Source organism: Leopardus geoffroyi, chromosome B3, assembly GCF_018350155.1.
Source record: "Leopardus geoffroyi isolate Oge1 chromosome B3, O.geoffroyi_Oge1_pat1.0, whole genome shotgun sequence".
Lineage (NCBI taxonomy): Eukaryota > Metazoa > Chordata > Mammalia > Carnivora > Felidae > Leopardus > Leopardus geoffroyi.
This window is the reverse complement of record NC_059337.1, coordinates 3088161-3109249: the sequence shown is the minus strand read 5'-3', so window position 1 is coordinate 3109249 and position 21089 is coordinate 3088161. Positions and strand designations below refer to the sequence as shown.

The 21089-nt window shown below is 49.3% G+C and overlaps 1 protein-coding gene across 1 annotated transcript in view; it reads left to right on the top strand.

The window, feature by feature from the left end:
* The window catches only part of ADAMTSL3 (ADAMTS like 3), a 352536-nt gene that overhangs the window by 277975 nt on the left and 53472 nt on the right, over nt 1-21089 (top strand). Inside the window, exons 20-23 of the mRNA XM_045448581.1 lie at nt 270-423; nt 10331-11402; nt 17089-17216; nt 19425-19553. Of these exons, the coding sequence (XP_045304537.1) occupies nt 270-423; nt 10331-11402; nt 17089-17216; nt 19425-19553 (1483 nt within the window). The remainder of the gene's footprint in view (nt 1-269; nt 424-10330; nt 11403-17088; nt 17217-19424; nt 19554-21089) is intronic.

Genomic DNA, 21089 nt, shown 5'->3' with positions numbered 1-21089 from the left:
TGGTGACGGCAGGGGACAGCACTTGCCGTGGTGAGGACTGAGTACCGGATCGACTCGTCCAATCGCTCTGTTGTACCCCTGAAGCTCATGTAACATTGTGTGCCTCGTATACCTGAGTTAAATAAAAGAGAAATAAACAAGAGGAGGCGTTGGCGCCCAGGAACCGGCAGCCGCACGTACAGCCCCTCTTGTTGTCCCAGTGGAGACGTGGCTGTTGGCTGCGTCGTCGGCTGACGCTCCATGTGACCGGTGCACACTTCTCCTTGCAGTGTTCCGTCAGCTGTGGCGTTGGAACCCAGCGAAGAAAGCAGGTGTGTCAGAGGCTGACCGCCAAGGGCCGGCGCGTCCCCCTCAGCGAGGTGATGTGCAGAGATCTCCCAGGGCCCCCTCTCGTAAGATCTTGCCAGATGCCCGCCTGCAGTAGTAAGTATGGAAAGGCCACGCTCCGCTGGGTATGCCCGTGCTGTTCCTCTCGTCCCGATGGCTTCCTTTCCCGTAAAGCAGCACATTTCTGATCTGTGGGTAAAGCAGACCAAGCAGAACTCAGAATTGCTCTAAGCAGTAGCCGGTGCAATGTTGAGTAGGAGATACAGTTGTAAGGCAAGCCGGCCTTAATATGTCCACCCACCTTGACAGATGGCCTCTGTTCTGTGGCCTCGCTTGGATTTATACTTCCTTCTTCCTTCACTTGACTGCGGTTTCTTCCACTTGTGATTAATTCATGAGTGTTCCTTGTAGAAGTGAAGCCAAACTAGTCTCCGGTTTCCTTCGCCAAGGATGCGTTCAGATCCATTCTAGTGAGAGTGGAACAGCTAAGTAGGTTTAGGTATTCAAGCATCTCTTCTTGTGTACACAGTGAAACCTTGGACCGCGGTGAGTAACTTGTTGTCCGAGGGTTCCGCAAGACGAGCAAACATTTCTAATGTTAACTTGATAAACGAGCGATGTCTTACAATACGAGTAGGACGTGATGCCGAATGTCACGTGATTTATACCTGAGCCAATGGCTCTTGAGTTTCGCTTTGATTATACAAGTGCTTTTGACGACAGGCATGTTTCTGGAATGAATTATGCTCGCAAACCAAGGTTTTACTGTAATCTGAAACCAGCAAGGAAAACCTGAAACACTGCTTCAATTCTAAATGATAAGCTCAGCTTCAAGACTTAATAAGGTAGCTTCATTATATCCAAAAGCTAATGTGCATATGTCACATTCCTCTGTATTTTCAGTGCAGATGAGAGAATGTTTACACATGCCTCTGTGGGTTCCAGGTAGGACGATGGGTGGTAACAAGTGAGTTGGGGGCTGGCCCTACAGCAAATGAAAATAACCACCCCAGGAGAGGTGGAGTTCGGAGCTAGGGGGAAAGCCATACCAGGACTGTGCAGCTTCTGGGTCTGTTTCTTGCTTTGTTTTTCACTGTGATCAATGACTCACCTGTTAAGTAATATTAATTACCTCAGGTACCCTCCTGAGCTTATGGTACGAAAAAAAAAATCAGAAATTAACTATTATGTTCATGCTGCTTAAGGGGAAAAAAAACCCTTAGATATAAAATCCAAATTTACCCACAACTTTCTGGGAGAAACTCATAAAACAAAGTTTAAAAAAAACAGTTACAACTTAAAAAAAAGAAGTGGAGGCTTTTTTTGGCTATTAATTGAGCATTTATTGGTTGGAACTCCTCACATGCACTAAGCCATTCAGCCCCCAGCAATTTATGAGACACATATTATTCCCATTTAGAAATGAGGAACCCAAGACTTAGAGAACGTATGAGGCTTGACCAAAGACCCATAGCTGCCGGTTGGACGCCTTGGCCTGTTTGACCACAGGTCTGTGTGATTCCTGAGTCCACACTCTTAGCTGCCTCTTTATGCTGATTGATAGACAATGTTAACTTTTTTCCTTGGGAATTCCTTGAGAACAGATTTTCAAACTCTTGAGACTCCAAGTTCCATCGTGTCCTGGAATTTAAGAATGCCTATGGCCTAGGGCACAGGGTCGTCCTTCAAAGTGCTTATCGACTTGGTTTTTAGTAATTGTGGACAGTTGCATATGGCGGTGCGCTTAGACCGCAAGCTGCCTTCGAGGAGAGTGAACTTCAAGGCGTCCAGGCGCTTCCTCGAAGATCATCACAGCATGTGGCGCGCCACGTGGTGCAGGTGAACTTAGAAACTATCACGGCGTGCAGCGCAGAGCAGGGTAAAATTACAAGTTTTAGAGCGAAAAAAGCAAGCAAAAGGACGGTGATACTTCTCTTTCCCCACCCCGTTCCCTGGCTTGCCAGACGCATGGGGCATGGAAAGCAGAGAAGGGAGGAGAACGCCTGTTCCCAGCCTCACCCCAGCGGGGCCTCCGCTTCCTCTGTGGCCTGGCTCCTGCCATCACCTGTGCTCAGTGGCCTTTGCTTGCTGAAATCTGGCTTCTCCCTTTGCACCGTGATGGGACATCCTCTTCTTCCTGGAGCCAGGAGGTGCGCTCAGGGGCTCACGGGTCCTCCGGACCCCTGCGGTCTGGCGCCTTCCCTGCTTCCCCCCCGCCCGCCACCCTGCGCTCAGTGCCAACTCTGCCCTCGACGTAGCTTCCAGGGCATCACGTGCAGCGGTTAAAGCCTCACTGCAGTATTCTTGCCCGCTCTGCACCCCCCCCCCTCGATCACCTACTCACTTCAACCCCGGCTTTACTTTTCAGGTGATATTTGTTTGGCTTTGGGTTCCCCGGTCTGAGCTACTAGGATTTGCTGAAGGAAATAGCATCACATTCTTCGTGCTCATGCTGATTTACCTGGGCATCGAGTGTTTTTGTTTTCCCCCATGTTTCCTAAGGATTCCTTAGACATTCACCATAGAAGCTATTGTTAACTACCGCGTTTCCCATTTCTCTGTTAACTACTCCCAACTCCTAATTTCCCACTTCTCTGTTGATGGACTCGTCTTTTATTCCACTGGGAATAGCAAGGCCTATCTGCCATAATGTCCTCTGACTTTCCGCCCCCCTTCACCTCATTTCTGCCCCATCTGCCCCCCAAGATTGGAAATGTGTGGTCTTCTTTGTGGGCCCGACCCCTGCGTGATTGGAAGGGGCCTGAAGACGAGAAAGACCGAGTCCACCTGTGCTGTGATCTTTATTCCCTTTCAAGCCCCCACCTCTCGCTAAGCATCCTGACTGGTGCCTCCAGTTTAAGTAAAACCCATTCTCTTTGTTTATTTTTTTTTAACTATTATTTTTTTTTTTAATTTTTAACGTTTATTTATTATTGAGAGACAGAGAGACACAGAGCGTGAGCAGGGGAGGGGCAGAGAGAGAGGGAGACACAAAATCCTTAGCAGACTCCAGGCTCCGAGCTGTCAGCACAGAACCCGCCTCGGGGCTCGAACTCATGAACTGTGAGATCATGACCTGAGCCGAAGTCGGTCGCTCGACCGACTGAGCCACCCAGGCACCCCATTAACTATTATTTTTGAGACAGAGAGAGAGACAGACAGACAGCGTCAGCTGGGGAGGGGCAGAGAGAAAGGGAGAGAGAGAAACCCAAGCAGGATCTGTGCTGTCGGAGCAGAGCCTGATGCGGGATTGAGGCCACGGAGTGTGATCACGACCTGAGTCATGATCAAGAGTCCAATGCTCAACCACCTGAGCCCCCCAGGCATCCCCAACCCATCCTCTTTGGATGAATGAGTTTTGTTGATCTTCATTTTGACCATGTTCATGGGCCGTTGGGTGGAGGGCGGGTGGGAGAGATGTCTTGAGCACCACACGGTCTGGTTATACCCCTGCCTGGGTCCCCCCTACATTCCCTGCCTCCCCCCACTCCAGACTTTGATCGTTTCTCGAATTCTTTCTCCCGCCATATCTAGCAACTGACATTCTTCTTATTCCTGAAAGACCAACACAAACCCTGCCTTCCCCCACAATCTTTCTCAGTGGAACCTTCTCTGGAAGGGAATACAACCCCCCGAGTTACAATCCCAGCCGTTGCCTGGCCCTGTGACATCAGGCAAGTTACCGAATCTCTGCCAGGCTCTATGTTCTCATCTGCAAAATGGGAATAGTAATTGCATCTACCTTGTACGATTGCTCTGAGACATAATACCTATAAAGTGCTTAGAAGCAATGCCAGACGCCGACTGAAGGCTCAAAATATTAGTTATTTTTAATGCCATCCCTTTAATTCCTGTCACAGCTTTGAAGATAGGACACGTTGTAACAGAGCAACTTGTGTCTTCTGTCCCAGGAGGGTGCAGGGTGCTTGTGTGGGGCAGGTACACAGTAGCCCTTGACTTCTCCATCGAGGCCCCCCCAAAGTGCTTATCATGACTTCTACCCGCAGAGATGCTTTTCAAATATCTCGGACTTGGATTCTCTTCATATTGCCGTTCGTAGTCTTGTCTTCTAATTAGGGATCTGAAGGGGGGGAAAACATAACAGAAATGTAGTATTTGATTTTAGACTTCTTAAATTTTATTTCAACATTCTTTATTTTTGAGACAGAGAGAAAGCACGAGCTGGGGAGGGGCAGAAAGAGAGCGAGACCGGAACCGAAGCAGGCTCCGGCTGTCAGTGCAGAGCCCGACGCGGGGCTCGAACCCACGAACCGCGAGATCACGCCCTGAACAGAAGTCGGATGCCGGAGCCGACTGAGCCACCCAGGCGCCCTGATTTTAGACTTTTTCTTTTTTTAATTATGGCTCCAGGTTTCTGGGGTTCCTGAGTTTTGGTGAAACAGATTCGTATTTGTTGTCAAAGTACTGAGATCAGGATGGTTGGGGCAGGGGGAGACAGCCAGGCAGACAGCGTATATACCCCATCCCTTCCCAGGACTGTCTCAAACACACTCATTTCTCTGCAGCTCAGGGTCTCTCCCTGAGACCCTCTCTCCCCCTCCCAAGGCTCTGCCTTGTTAGCTCTCCCGCCTCCCACACACACCTTGGACTCTAGCATAAAACACACGATGACAGCGTTTCCTTATTCTTTATGCAGCCATTCGCCAAGTGCTGCTGTGTCTCAGATGTTATGATACAAAGCGGAAGACACATTCTCTTGTGATTGAGAGCTCACGGTCCAGTGGGAGAGAAATCTGCGTAGAGAAATGAGACCAGGAAAGTGCCGTGATAGAATGCGGAAGGCCAATGCCAACCGGGGGGGGGTGGGGGAGGTCAGGAAAGGTTTCACAGAGGAGGCTCCCTTGGGCAGAGTTCTGAAAGATGGGCATCCATTCTCCAGACCCACACTGGAGAGGACACAGGAGAATCTGGGAGAAGAGAGCAGTGTGGACTTGTATGTCCGGGGAAACCGTAAGAAATACCGTGAGATTAGAACATAGGTTCAAGGCTATGACAAAAGAGAAAGCTTGAGAACGTAGCTGTAGAGGGTGTTGGGACTCTGTGCTGAGAAGTTTAGATTTTATCCAAGAAGGAGATGAGGCGGTCAGGTTTTATTTTGGTTCATTTACTCCAACAGCTATGTGGATACATTGGATAAATACGAGGGTGCAGGCTGGGAGTCTGGGGGTGGGACTCTGGCAGTTTCTAGGTGAGAGAGTGCCAGGGCGGAGCCCCACGATGCCGCAGACATCCCGCCTTAGTACCTGGGGCTGGGGGCCACGGCCCAAGGGCAGGGGAGTGCTTGTACGCATTTATTGGCCAGCTCTGCGGCAGAGGGTGGTGAGGAGGGAGGGTAGCAACCCTTTGTTACCTTTGCTGATTTCTGCCCAGCGAGGACTACCATCGTGGTTGGCTTCCGGCTGCTGATGTGATATGGTTGAATGCAGAGTTGGGGACAGGTAGCAACAAGCTCGCTGACCTGAGAGCCCGTGAGAGGTAGGGCCAGCCCGCCGCCGGGCAGGGAGGCATCACACTGACTTTCCGGTTTCTGACTTGGGGCAACTGGGGGAGAGTGATGCCATTCACTCCGGACGCACAAGAAGAGGAGGATACTGGAATGGGATGGGAGGCAGACATAATGAGTTTAGATTCTCATGTTTTAAACTTGAGGGCGGCTTAGTCGGTGAAGCGTCCGACCTTGGCTCAAGTCATGAACTCGCAGTCTGTGGGTTTGAGCCCCGTGTTGGTCTCTGTGCTGACAGCTTGGGGCCTGGAGCCTGCGTGGGATTCTGTGTCTCCCTTTCTCTCTGCCCCTCCCCTGCTCATGCTCTGTCTGTCTCTGTCTCTCAAAAATAAATGAACGTTAAAAGAAAAATTTTTAACTTGAGGTACCAGGAAGAGATTTCTGGGAAGCAGTGAATAGAGGTCCAGGCTCGACAGATAAACTAAACCTGATAAACTAGAACTGACAAACTAGGGCTGATACACTAGGCCTCCATAAACTAGACTGATAGACCTGATAGACTAGATGTGATCAACTAGACCAGATAAACGAGACCTGATGGATAGAGTGCGCAAACCAGAGCAGCTAGACGAGACAGCCCCAGGTTGCTCATTGCATCCGCAGGGTCACCCAAGGCAAAGCTTAGAGAAGGAAGAGAAAGCCACTCTCTGCACAGCAGGTGAGGCTCGTACCTGATCAGGCTGGGCCAGACTTGTAGTTCAGGGGTGTGTCCAGATGCAGGAGGACGCAGCCGCCCAAGGCCAGACCAGTTCTTGCCCAGACGCCGCGTCCGATGATGTCAGGCTCCAGGCACTTCTCCAGAGGAACTCACGGGAGTCCCAACAGGAGAGTAGGTCCAGGCTGTGGAACCCGTCAGCCTGGCAGGGCCCGAACCCCGGGTCGCTCCCCAGGCACACCTGCTCCTAATATGCTCTGTACCCAGCGCGAGCCCTTGCCACAGCAGGGTTAGGATGGGACCGGCTGGGGCCACACCACCTACCTTCCAGCAGATGGGCAGGCAGCCAGAGGGAGCAGTCGGCCCTCACGTGGCTCACCCGCCACTTGGGTGGTTTCCTCACCAAGGCTGAATGCCGCCTACCACCTGCAGGCTCCCCAGGCTGTCTTAGAAGGAGTCAGGGCCCCATCTAGTTTAAGCCTCGGGCTCAGCTGAGGGACATCTGGCCACCAGTGGACCTAAAGGTGCTTAGAACCCCCGTCCATGCTTGCTTCTAGAGCATCGGGGTACTGTGTGGGTTTATACCAGCCTCAGATCATCCCTTCAGACCACCATTCAGCTACACAGACGTGCTTCCTTTCCACGTGGCCTTCTGCGTCCCAGGAAGCGCAGGAACGTCCAAGCTATGACCTCATCCTTAGCAGCACGGCTACCCCCCAAATAGTCAGTCTCCTCACACGCCTCCGGTGCCTGAATTTAAAAACCTGACTCTAGGGGTGCCTGGGTGGCTCAGTCGGTTGAATGTCCAACTCTTGATCTAGCTCAGGCCTTAATCTCAGGGTTGGGAGCTCAAGCCCCACATTGGGCTCCTTGCTGGGCGTGGAGCCTACTTAAAAAAACGAAACAAGACAAAAACCCTGACTTTGACCCGGTTTGTATTGTGACTTTGAAGCCATCCATGTGCACATCCATCTTTTCCACTGTCCACCTCCAAGGGACCAGGGACCAGGCAGGGTGTTCAAATAGGCCTTTAAAATACTTGTAAGAGCTCTGTATAGGTAGATACATAGATATATATGCAGACATGCACACATATACACACCCGGCCTTGTGACAACAATAGGCCACTTTTATGTATTTATAAAATATGACCAGATAAGTAAAACTAGAAGCATCTAAGGAATAAGAAAGGAAGACAAGGCTAATACATGATTATGGCTTGAACTGGACTCTCCTGTTAATGCACGAGCACAGATTTGTCTCTAAACTTGTCGCCATAACAGCGATCTTGAAAAAGCAGGCTGGTCCACGATACTGTTCTGCATTCAGTGGACAGGACACGAACTAATCCCTCAGAGTTAAGTGTGATGATTCCTGAGGCTGAGGCCAGAGAGAAATCCTCCTACAGTCTTCTTCCAGAAGGCTCCGCATGTTGTAAAGACTTTGGCAGGGTTCGCACAGAAAACATGGCTGCTGCCTCTTATCTCTCCTTCCCTCTTGACCAGCAACATCCCGTCACATTGTCTTTCAATAAAAGAAGTGGGGTCAGGAACACCTTTCTCTGCTGCCTTGGTTTCACCCAGTGGCAGGCGTGGGGGCAGTGGTTCTCAAACTTTGCTGCACATTTCAGGCACCTGGAGAGCTTAAAAAAATTCGTAGGGCCCAGGCTGTTCCCCATAGGTCAGAAGTTCTGGGGATGGGTCCCAGGGCATCGAGATTAAAAAAAATAATAATAATGGATGTTTCTAGCAGGCCGCAAAGTTTGAGAGCTCTGCAGGCAGGAGCCACCTGACCTCCCCATAATCTAACTATGACGGAGGGGACACTCTGAGAGTAGTGTGACAGCGGGACCCCACTCCAGCGCTACAGCCGCCGTCGCTTCTGGTTGGTGGCACCCTTGCTGTGCACATTGTTGAGTTTTGGACAGCATCTCTGCCTGTCATAATGGATGAGCTGTAAATCTACCAGTGAATCCATACTTTTTTTTTTTTTTTTTTTTTTTGCCTGGTTTTGATCGCGGTTGAACAACAGTACGTTCAAAATTCTGTGCTACCACCTGAAAGAACACCTGTGTGCCTCAAGTGGCTGGGGTGAACTTGACACCCTCTGTGGAGATTGTATCCGGTGGGGAAGGCGGGGTGCATGGCAGGTCGTCCAGTTCCACTTAGACCCAAGCTGACGATCATCCACGGGCAGAGCCCTGGACAAGTCCTGACCTGCTGATTCCATCTCTGTGGGGTTCGCATGCATGCTCATTATGCCTGTCCCTCACCAAGGACATCCTCTGCCACAGAAATTGTGGGTTCACCCCTGTTGTTTTCCTGATCGCACTGGTCCCACCGCAGCCCAGCCAGCAGCTAGACCCTAACGGGGCTCATGAGCCACCCAGGAGGACTCCAAGAGTTATTCTGGAAAACCAGGGTCAGGCCTGAGAGGGCCATCTAAGTGGAGACCTACTCTGACTTTTCTCCTAGTGTTTCCTTGCCAGTGCCTCAGCCAGGAGGACCCCTAACCGGGATCCTTCAAGGTGATGAGGCCCCCGATCCCATGTCCTGAATCCAGCAATACGACCTGAGTCCAGTCTCTTCTCTCACTCCCTGGTGCTCCCAATCCTCTGTGTGCCTGTGGACCTAAGTACATCATCAAAGAGGCCCCAGGCTTCCCCCCACGTCACCCCTCCCTCACTTCCGAGCCACCCCGGGACACATCGAGGCCTTCCTGCGGGCTCTTCTTCCAAAGGAGAGACCTAAGGTGCCTTCTCTTTGGCCCGTGGCCATTAACCGGAGGCCACATCCAGGAGCAAGCTAGAGCCAGCCCTATGTCTCATCCCCTCTGGCACTGCCCTGCTGCTTTCTGGCCACACCTCCCATTGTCAGGTGTCAGGGCCACAGTGGTCGTATGTGAGAGTGTATTGTGTGCCCACTACTGTGCACGCATGTGGTGTGAATGCCCAACCAGACTTTCACACGCCTCTGATGAAGGCACTGGCACTAGTCACGTTTTCTGAATTGTTCTTAATGTTTATTTTTGAGAGAGGCAGAGCATGAGCAGGGGAGGGGCAGAGAGAGAGAGAGGGAGACAAAATCTGAAGCAGGCTCCAGGCTCTCTGAGCTGTCAGCACAGAGCCCAACGCAGGGCTTGAACTCAAGAACCTCGAGATCATGACCTGAGCTGAAGTCAGACGCTTAACCGGCTGAGCCCCCCAGGCCCCCTGCCCACGTTTTCTAGGCGAGAAAATTGAGGATCAGAGAGATCCAATGACTTGTCCGAGTGGCAGAGCTAAGATCCAAACTCAGTGCCCATTCTCTCTTTTCTTCTTAGACCACGTGCTTCTTCGGGCCCTGCTAGTTTAACGGACCCGCTTGACTTGTCTGCCATTGGCCAGCCTCATAGTCACCTTAAGATCTTTCGGATGCTTTCTCTCACTTCTCCACTCTCCCTTTCTCTCCCATAGCTGACGTGTCTCTGGCCAAGCCATATATTAACTCCCCAAAGGCTCATACCTACCGGGTGGTGATGGCCCAAAATATCAGACATCCCCTTATCAATGGAAACATTTAACATCACAGCTCCCCAAACCAGGGCTTTGCAAAATAATTTACGTGTTTTCATGCCCTTCATCCAAACTTGTGTTCCTTGCTGCTCCAGCATTCCATGTTTGTGCATACTGTTATTTGTGTTCTACTTGTCAGATGTTTTAAAAGAGGAAAGAAAATACAACCGTTGACTCGTATCAGCCTTGGAAGATTGCTGTCAGAAAGCTTTTATTATTGAGATGTTTGTTCGTATTTTCTTTTCTTTCTTTTTTTTTTTTTCCCCTGCAGAAATGAAACCAGAGGTGGAGACAAAACCTGGTGAGCAGGGGCCCCAGATCCTCGGTGTCCAGAGAGTCTATATTCAGACGAGGGAGGAGAAGCGCATTAACCTGACCGTTGGGAGCAGAGCCTACTTGCTGCCCAACACGTCTGTGATTATTAAATGCCCAGTACGACGATTCCAGAAATCTCTGATCCAGTGGGAGAAGGATGGCCGTTGTCTGCAGAACTCCAAGCGGCTCGGCATCACCAAGTCAGGCTCACTAAAAATCCACAGCCTCGCGGCCCCCGACATCGGCATGTACCGGTGCATCGCGGGTCCTGCCCGAGAAACCATTGTTCTGAAGGTCATCGGTGCCGACAACAGGCTGGTGGCGCCCCCGGCCCTCGGAGGGCATGTGAGGGACCAGCCTGGGACGGACCACAACGACGCCAATAGCGTGGGCGCCACCTGGCAGAAAATGAGGCAATTGTGGGGTCACACAAATGAGCCTTATCCGGACAATGGCCAAGCTGATAACCAGCCTTTCCTGAGAGCGCTGTTGGGCCACTGTGGCACTTCTGCGGGGAACCGCCACTCCTGGGAGTTTAAGGATAAGCAGCTTGAAGCGGCCGTTAAGCAGGGAGCATACAGCATGGAGACTGCCCAGTTTGACGAACTGATAAGGAACATGAGTCAGCTCATGGAAACCGAGGAGGTCAGTGGTGACCTTGCGTCCCAGGTGATCTATCAGCTGGTGGCCGAGCTCGCTAAGGCACAGCCAGGGCATCCGCCATGGAGGGGCGTCCAGGAAGGGGTGCCTCCCGCAGCTCAGCTAAGGGGGACAACAGGAAGTGTGCCCCAAGGCTCGAATGCAGGAAACTCAGGCAAGCTGACATTCCAGCCAAAGGGACCTGTCCTCCTGAGGCAAAGGCAGCCCACCTCGGTTTCATTTAATAAAACGGTAAACTCGAGGATTGGAAATACAGTATACATTACAAAAAGGACGGAGGTCATCAACATCCTGTGTGAGCCCGTCACCCCCACTCAGGCCACATATACATGGACCAAGGATGGGGCGTTGTTAAAACCCTCAGAAAAGTAAGTAAAAGAATACAGCGTTCCGTTTGTCATACCTTCTTAATGGGCATCCCAGTTTTCTTGAAAAGGTTTTCAAATTCCTTCTCCTGAGAATGTGTGTCCAACAGGATTCTTTAGGAAAGAAACTTAAAAAAAAAAAAAAAAAAAAAACGTGTTAGGATGTGTTTTTCACATACAGGCTGGAATTTTAAAAATTAAGCCATACTATCCCGATCATTGTCACGTAGGAATGATACAAGACTGGGTAGAGTCAGACTGAAGTTAAGCACGTATAGACTCTCTTTGCAGAGCACTGAATGTTTAAAAATAAAATCAATATGGGGCGCCTGGTGGCACTGTGGCAACTCTTGATTTTGGCTCAGGTGATGATATCAAGTTTTCATGAGTTTGAGCCCTGCGTTGGGCTCTGTGCTCATGGCGTGGAGTCTGCTTGGGATTCTCTCTCTCCGTCCCTCCCCCACTCATGTGCTCGCGCTCTCTCTCTTTCTCAAAATAAATAAACTATAAAAAGGAAATAAAATCGATAGAAGGCCTCAAAAAAGTAATCACCCTTGTAGGAACCCCGCACTATGTAGGCACTGCAAAGCAGAACTCAACGGGGCCTTTCTCTACCTAGGAGACAGGGCACCTCATTGGAGTTCACAAGAGTTGGCAGGGCAGGGGTTAACGGTTGTCTGATGAGGTCACTGAGCAACAGAATCCCAAGACTAACTCTTGGCCGGTGGAACCAGGGACCTGATCTCCTCAACACTGTCACCGCTTCCAGCATCTGTGTATCACACAAAGAATCGCCTTAATAGAAGGATTGAGAATCTGAAGTAGTTTTCTGTGTCATAAAATTCGTTGCCATCGCTGCAAACAATAAGGATCAAAAGTTTCTGAGATGTTCAGAACCCAATATTAAGTCATATATTTTGTATTATGACCCCGCACGTCAGCACAGACACATTACGTTTCCTTCATTTCACGTAAAAGAGCAGGGAACGGCAGATATTAATACATTTCTGTATCCTTCACTGTCTCTAAGTCTTGCTGTTTGTACACAGGACGGGGGACATTTTTGCTTTCCCTTTATTTGCATTCAGAGAGCCCAAGCTGCCTCTGGGGATTGTTGAAACAAAACAGCAGATGTTAAATTGTTTTGCAGACCCAGAAGGTACTTTAAAAATGCAGACTTTATTTTTATCGTGTCTTTTAGTGTGTTGAGCCTAAAATGTGAAACATCAGAAACAATCTAGGTAAAACTCAAGTTTTTATAATAAATTACTAGGCTGTCTCTTAGAATGAAAAGGTAGGGTAAATCTAACTTCTTCATTTTCCCCCCCTGGAACCGTGGACACAAGAGCGTTAAGGAAGTTTTCGAAGTGGAATAAACTTTGCAGATCAACTAACTAGCTTAGCAGTTCACAAATCTTTTGGCCCTCGGACCCTTTTGAACCTAAAGAACTTTAAAAACTTCTCTGAGAAGCCCAGAGAGTTTCTGTTAATGTGAGTTACAGCTATCGATATTTACCATATTAGAAATTAAAACAAAGAAACATTTAAAGTGTCTGTTTATTAATCCATTTAGAAATAACCTGAAGGGGGCACCTGGGTGGGTCAGTCGGTTGAGCGTCCAACTCTGGCTCAGGTCATGATCTCATGGTTCATGAGTTTGAGCCCCACATCGGGCTCTGTGTTGTCAGCTCAGAGCCTGCTTCGGACCCTCTGTCCCCCTCTCTCTCTGCCCCGCCCCCACTCATGCTCTCTCTCAAAAATAAGTAAACATTAAAAAATAAAATAAAAATCAGAGGAAAAAAATAAAACAAATAACAGTAAGGAGCCCATTATGTGTTCACATAAACAACAATTTTACACAAATACAAGCAGTATTTTAAAAAAATTACCGATAACAATGGCATTGTTTTATATCTTTGCAAATCTCTAATGTCTGGTTTAATAAAACACAGCTGGAGTCTCCTAAATGCTTCCCCATTAAATCTGTTGTGATATGTTTTAATTAAAGTTTATAGAGAAAATTTGGCCTCATAAAGACATATTAGTTGGAAAAAGAAGGAAATTCTTATAGCCTTTTCAAATCATTGTGGCTATTCTTTAACACTACACTAAAACTGGACAAGGGGTAGTTTCTTAAATGTCAGTTGCCTGAGGAATCTAAAACCATATTAATGACATTTTGTTACTGTGTTACAATGGAATAATGGCTTATCTTGCACTTAAAAAATGTTTTTACATTAATTTTTTTGAGAGACAGAGTGAAAGTGCGAGTGGGGGAGGGGCAGAGAGCGAAGGAGACAGAATCCAAAGCAGGTTCCAGGCTCTGAGGCATCAGCACAGAGCCTGACATGGGGCTCGAACTCACACACTGTGAGATCATGACCTGAGCCGAAGTTGGACGCTCAACCAACTGAGGCACCCAGGCACCCCTTATCTTGCACTTTTAATGGATCTTTTACCTACACATGATTTTATATAATATCACACATTAGTCATTCGGAAAATATTGGCTCACCAGTTTATAGGGGTCTTTCAGATGTTGACGCATTTCCTTGTACAATGTAAAAAGTATACATTTTCTGCAGTATCACTACTCATCCCATCAGAGAAGTCTTTGAGTTTTGGGAAAATGTCAAGTTCACAGTGGAGGATACTAATTTTCCAAAATTTTAATTTTCACCTGAAAGTTCGAATTTGATCATTGCCAACAAATACTGTCAGTTGTTTTCCTTGAATTGGCCAGCTCAATTTAGTTAAATTGTTAAAAATAGCTGCCACATACTCAAGTCTGAATAATCAGTTTGTCTGAGAGCCGTTCTTTAAGTAAAAATGGGGTTCCATGAAAAAAGTGGCTAGTTTAGCTAGGAATTGAAACACACAGAAATGTTTGTGTGTACTTCCCGTTTTGTATACAGAATGTTAAAAATAGACATACTTGAGGGGTGAAATTTTGTAAAATTAGTAAGTCTCCCTGCTTCCATTCAGGACATTCTTTTTTTTTTTTAATTTTTTTTTTAGTGTTTGTTTATTTTTGAGAGAGGGAGAGAGACAAAGCATGAGCGGGTGAGGGGCAGCGAAAGAGGGAGACACAGAATCCGAAGCACACTGCAGGCTCCTAGCTGACAGCACAGAACCCAGCGCGGAGCTCGAATTCATGAACTGTTAAGATCATGACCTGACCCGAAATTGGAGGCTTAACCGACTGAGCCACCCAGGCGCCCCTCCATTCAGACATTCTTAAGGGAAACTGTCATTTTTTGTGTGTGTGTTAAGTGTGTGTTGGTCAAGAGCTCAGGGACGAATGGCATACCCTGGTGCCAGGATCGTATCCACCACTGTGTTTACTAAGCAGTGAAAATGTCAACACAGCAAAAAAAAAAAAAAAAAAAAAAAGGTTCATTTTACACATTGCAAGGAAGCAGCGGCTGAGAGAGTTAAGGGATCGATTCACCTATGGCCACACATGTCCTTCAGGGATGCGGTAGAGCGTGGCCAGTTCAAGTAAATGTTTGTTGAGTTGATTTTAAGTAGTGTGACTTGATCACATGGAATCACCACGAGCTTCTGAGACTGAGACTCCCGGAGGTCATCGGAAGAAAGGTTTTGACACGGCACTTCCAGCTCCAATGTATTTCTGCATACTTTATGGATCAGCTGTTTGATATGGAAGCAATTCCATGTGGCTATTAAAAGTTTTTAAGTTTTTTTTTTAAATTTTTTTAATGTTTATTTATTTTTGAGACAGAGAGAGACAGCATGAATGGGGGAGGGGCAGAGAGAGAGGGAGACACAGAATCGGAAGCAGGCTTCAGGCTCTGAGCCATCAGCCCAGAGCCTGACGCGGGGCTCGAACTCACGGACTGCGAGATCGTGACCTGAGCTGAAGTCGGACGCTCAACCGACTGAGCCACCCAGGCGCCCCAAAAGTTTTTAAGTTTTTAACAGAATAAACTAGTAAGGTCCATTCTTACTTCCATGTTCTTCCTCAAACTTACCCGATTAATTTGCTCAACTTGCATTTAATTCCCTTTATGTAACAAAGGCTCTCACCTTCGGATATATTTTTCGGAATCTCGCTTTTCAGTTGAAGGAACTCAGAAATGGAATTATACTTTTGAGAGCTGCTCTCCAATGAGAGGAAAGAAAGCGTGTAGGCATTTGGATGCACAGTGTGTGCCATTGTGCTGTTGTATCGTGACCGTTGATACATTCGGTCATCGGAGGCTTCTGAGAACTTGCTGTACAACTGTCACTGTGTCAAGCTCTGAAGATGCACAGCTGTGAATAAGATTTGGTCCCTGCTCTTGAAAAGATCACAATCTGGCAGAAAGAAATAGATATTTCATCAAATAAATATATGAACCAGAGCAGAAGGAGCCCAGAGGGGGAGAAGCTAACTCTAGGAGTATTGGGGAAAGCTTTACAAGGAAAATTATATTTGATCCAGGATTCAGTGGGTAAGTTGGAGTTTGCCAGAAGGAGGGGGTGGGGAAAGGGTACCCTGAATACGGTGAACAACGTATGCAAAAGCTCGGGGTGATGAAAGATCATGGAATGTTCTGGAAACTGTTAGAGGTTCATTATGGCTGGAGCATAGGGTAAGCACCATGAAATGAGAGGAAATGGAGAAGTGGCCCAGCTCAGCTCATGAAGAAACACAGCATTTAGCGGTCAGAACAGCCCGTATTGCTAAGATCTGGAAAGTGGGAGGGTGCAGGGAAAAAACAGCTCATGGACTACCGATCCAGGTGATCTAGAAGCAGCTTCAAGTCATTAAGAAAAAATTAATATAAGGCAGAACAGGCACCATTCTCCATTCCCTGAATAATCCCCTTATCTGTCAGGATACACCTGACGCATTTGGGTCCGCGTGGTATTACCTGCAGGTGTTTATGGGTACCAGTAATTGGGAAACCATATGGCGCTCACGCAGTGTAGACCTGATTCTTTTTTTTTTTTTTCCAACGTTTCTTTATTTTTGGGACACAGAGAGACAGAGCATGAACGGGGGAGGGGCAGAGAGAGAGGGAGACACAGAATCGGAAACAGGCTCCAGGCTCTGAGCCATCAGCCCAGAGCCCGACGCGGGGCTCGAACTCACGGACCGTGAGATCGTGACCTGGCTGAAGTCGGACGCTTAACCGACTGCGCCACCCAGGCGCCCCAGTGTAGACCTGATTCTTAACAGCATGCTCAAAGTCCAGGATAACGCGGCCTTAGCATTGCCGCTTCCCCTGACTTCTTCCTACGGCGGTAGTGAGGTAGCAATTAGAGCCAAGCAGCGTTAACCAACAGCCTGCTCCCTTCCGGGGTGCAAATCCAAGCCGAAAAATCCACACCTGCGGTTCCACGAGGAAGGATTTGGGCCCAAAATGAGGGTTTAACATCCTGCCAACTGAGGCTTGCTAGTTCGTCTTTCTGAAAACGTGGTGGGTCAAGCATTGTGTCCATCCTCCAAAGTCCACACTCACGCAGAGTGAGACAGGAAGACGGGCTGTCCAAGCACCATCCGGCTGCCACGCCGCTGAGTTCCATCAAGCCCACAAGGAAGCCTTTTCCACCCTCCAGTCTCACGGGGGGATCCTTGCCAGCCCAAAGTCTGATGTCATAGTCTTTCCCTGCGACGTGCCAGGGTCCTGGGGCCGTGAGGTACATTAAATGAAGGCACCCCTTCCTAACTGTTCTGCAGGATCATCTTGGATGGAATGGGGAAAATGCAGATACGGAACCCGACAAAGAAAGAACAAGGGATGTATGGATGCTCCGTAGCTAATCGTCTGGGTTCCGACGTGGAGAGGTCTTCTGTGTTATATGCAGGTAATGCCCGTTGTTCAAACCCGAGCTTGGGGTTTTCTTTCTGTTTTTAACATAAAACCATAGAGCAGCAGTTCCCAAAGGTCAGCAGGAGCACCTGAGGGCAGGTGGTTTGTCAGAACACAGAGTTCTAGGACCCCACCCCCATTCCTGGAGGTTCTGACGCCGTAGGTCTTGGATGGGGTCCAAGAGCTTATATTTTTAACACGGTCCCAAGTTATACGGATGCTGCCCGCTTGTGGACCAAGTCTTGAAAACGGCTCCTTTCGAGCTCACCTTCCGAGAACTGGGAATGAATGAGAATTTAATTAGCAGTGTGGATAGTAGGGCCTTGTCATTTTTTTTAATGCCACCAGCCAGTGAAAGAGAACAATTATCCTTTGAAGATGACCGTGGACCTCCAAAGGCATAGCTCCCAAACCTTAGAAACGGTTTCAGGAAGTCGTAACCATAAATTAGTGTCTTGTCTTCGCGGGAGGCAGACAGTATCGTTTTAGTATGAAAATGTGCTCAGTTGTAAAGGAACACTCTTAGGTGGTAAGTCGTAAGCAGGGCTTCCTTGCGGCGAGCTCCTGTTCTGGGATTAAAAATGGAACGAGACCCGTCCTCCAGCCCTCTGCCCTATGGGCTCTGGTATCTGTGGCTCACAGGGACTGAGCGGAGGAGAGGAGCAGTAGCAGGCGTTAGAATCCAGCATGCAGACCGCTAGGCATTGAGCGCAGTAGCGGGTGCGCCATAGCTCCACACTGAGAAGGGCGGACCTCTTGATTTTAAAAGCTCCTTGAAGCAGAAGGCCTGACTTCCTCCGCTGGCTGCATTCCCAAGGCAGGGCCTTCAGACCTCGATTCTCTGCCCCACCCTCCTGGGTTGTTCTCTCCTGTGAGCATCAGCTTCTTCCCAGAAAGCGTCTGTCCCCAGGTTCTGGAATTCCTGGGAGGAATGACAGTCCCCCTTGTGGCTGACAAGTCTCCCCTTAAGCCCGTCCCAGGACGAACCAGGTTCCTGAGAGAGCATGTCCCCTGGCTCCTGAACATGTGGTGACCAAACAGTCCACTAAAATGCCATTCTTTTTAAAAAAATTTTTTTTTCAACGTTTATTTATTTTTGGGACAGAGAGAGACAGAGCATGAACGGGGGAGGGGCAGAGAGAGAGGGAGACACAGAGTCGGAAACAGGCTCCAGGCTCTGAGCCATCAGCCCAGAGCCCGACACGGGGCTCGAACTCCCGGACCGCGAGATCGTGACCTGGCTGAAGTCGGACGCTTAACCGACTGCGCCACCCAGGCGCCCCTAAAATGCCATTCTTGAGGGCACCAGGCACAGGTGACAAAACAGGTGAAGCAGACACACCCTCGCCTCCAGCAGCTCGCACGCTAATGGCGGAGTAGAGAAGGCACTCGTGGCGGTCGTTCTCCAGGAGAGGGACGCTCTGTCAACACCCCCTCTGGGCTGTTGTCTTCCCTGACCCTCGCAGGCTCCTGAGAGGCGCCTGGGCAACCGGCACCTTCTTCCATCTCAACAGCCAGCACCCTGTCCTCTTGTTCCGCTCAGACGCAAAGTGTATCTCCTGAGTGAGTTAAGGAATGAAGCTGTTAAAAGTCCATGCTTCTCAAAATTCAGGGAAATAAAAGCCCTTGAGCAGGTTCTTGGTTCTTGGCGACCTTGTCTTTGCTTATTTTTCCATGCAAGTTTTATGCAAGTTTTTTTCTCCCAAGTTTTCCTTCCAGAGAAGGAGTCACCTGGTCGCAAGCGCTGGTGTGTTTGACCAGCTGTGCTTCACCCTGCGCGTCGGAGACGTGTCCCTGCCCTGCCGCGCCTTCCTGGCTTCTTAGGAACTTCTGAGTTCCTTGTCTTTCAATTTGTTGAAGAGGCATTTATCCTCAATTTTGCTTATAAAACCAGAATAGCCTCCTAGCATATATATGGTTGTGGCAGTGCACCCGTGGGTACCTCTTTGAGTGCCTTCATCCATCCATCCATCCCTCTGCCTGTCCATCTGTGCATTAAGCACCCCCAGGCTGTGTGTGTGTGTGTGTGTGTGTGTGTGTGTGTGTGTGTGTGTGCAAGTCCTAATGGGACACCATGAGGGATACAGAGAGAGCTGGATTCTGCCCCTGATCTCAAAGAGTTCAACCCAGTTTACCCAACGCCGCGCGCTTTCCCAGAGCAGAGCCTGAACCTAACACCGTTTCCCGCTCCCTTTGAATTAAGAGGCGCCTGCCATCTTGGCTATTGCGAGAAATACCAGCAGACGGGAGCACAGCCATCTGTCCGTTGTGGTTGGAGGCACCGTAGAGGCACCCCTGCAAGCAAACGTGACAATCCGCTGTCCTGCGAAAGGCAAGTGTGGGCATTTCCGTTGGGGGCTGGGGGGTGCCCATGGCCAGCCCAGTGTTGCCGGGAGGTGCCAACTGGCAATTTGGCATCTTCGACCTCAGCCTGAGCGGCTCAGAGGTCTGCTTTTCCAGGGCACCGACGGGAGATCTCTCAAGGGCGAGACCATCCAGGAGCCCGGTGTGTAAAACGGAATGCCCGTTAACCGGTGTCCAGGGAGGACTGTGCCTCCCTGGCACACTGACATGTTCCCACTGGCAAGACCGGAACACGGGACCTACACGGGAGGCCAGCTTCTAGTCGTGGGGCTGCTGGGTGAGCGTAGCGTCAGTGAGGGGACTTGTTGGAAATTGTCAGATGTATCCTCCAGCTAGGCAAGGCCAGGCCTGGGGGTGGGAATGTCAAGGTCCCCTGGCCGACGCTCTCTGTTATGGACTGTCCTAACGCGAGCGTGAACCAGTCTAATGCCTCGGTGGCTCCTTGCACTTTGTTTGAGCTGGCAGATGAGCCCTCTTTCTAACCGACTGACTCATTCGTTCCTTAATAGAAATAACACTTTCGGTCTGACCTTGCCTTGATGTCTTTTAATTCTTGCTCTTTAAATCACAGATTTTTAAGTCTTAACCTGGGCCCACGCATCCCCAAACTGAGACGAGCATTCTGTACGACACCCGTGTCCATCTGAGGGGGTCAGTGTGAATAACTTTGATCAGTTTCTCAGGGAGACCTGTGAACCCTTTACAATTAAGATCTGTCTTAAGATGACTTAGCATAAGCTTGGGCATCGAGTCACTGCCAGGACGACCGTATTTCCCTCGTTTCCAGATTCTTCCAGGTTCTTTCCAGGTTCTTGTCAGGTACAGCCACTCGGGATGAGTCTTACTAGGCCGCGGCCCCGATAGGCAGGGTGACCCAGGGAGTCCTTGCGCTGTTCTGGGTAACACAGTGACCGTGCATGGAGGGAAGGGAGCCTAAGACACACGCGTCCACCTCCCTCCCTCTCTGTAATGGTCCCTTCCTTGCCATGTTTCCAGACCTGCATATTTGGCTCCACAAGCAGTGGAAATTTGCTAACCCCCAAGGTATTATTTTTCACCCCTTGGAAGTCCCTGCGGTGTTTGGCCTTACACAGACTTGAAAACTCCCTCCAGCCTCCCAACTGACTCCACCCACAAATATGTGAGTGTTCTGGCAAAGCGCGGCCACCGGTTACAGAATGGGCCGGCGCTCTCTGGCCTCGGCAAGGAGAAAAGCAGAACGGAACTTTGCAGTTGCCAAGCCGCAAACGGCTCGAGTTTCTACAGCCCTACACCTGCAGAAGCTTCTGCAAAATAGATCTGACTTCTATTAAGAGAAACCTCAACGTTTAACATTATTCCTAAATGTCTTACTTCCATAATAGTTTAAAGTCAGGCATCCGGGGGGATGAGCCGTTAAAAGTCGTCGTGGTGTATTATTTGCTGTCGTAAGTCAGGGGCTGGGTCCAGTGTCAAGTGTTTTTGCGAAGACCATTTACTCCGGGGGGGTTTTATTCTCTGGGCC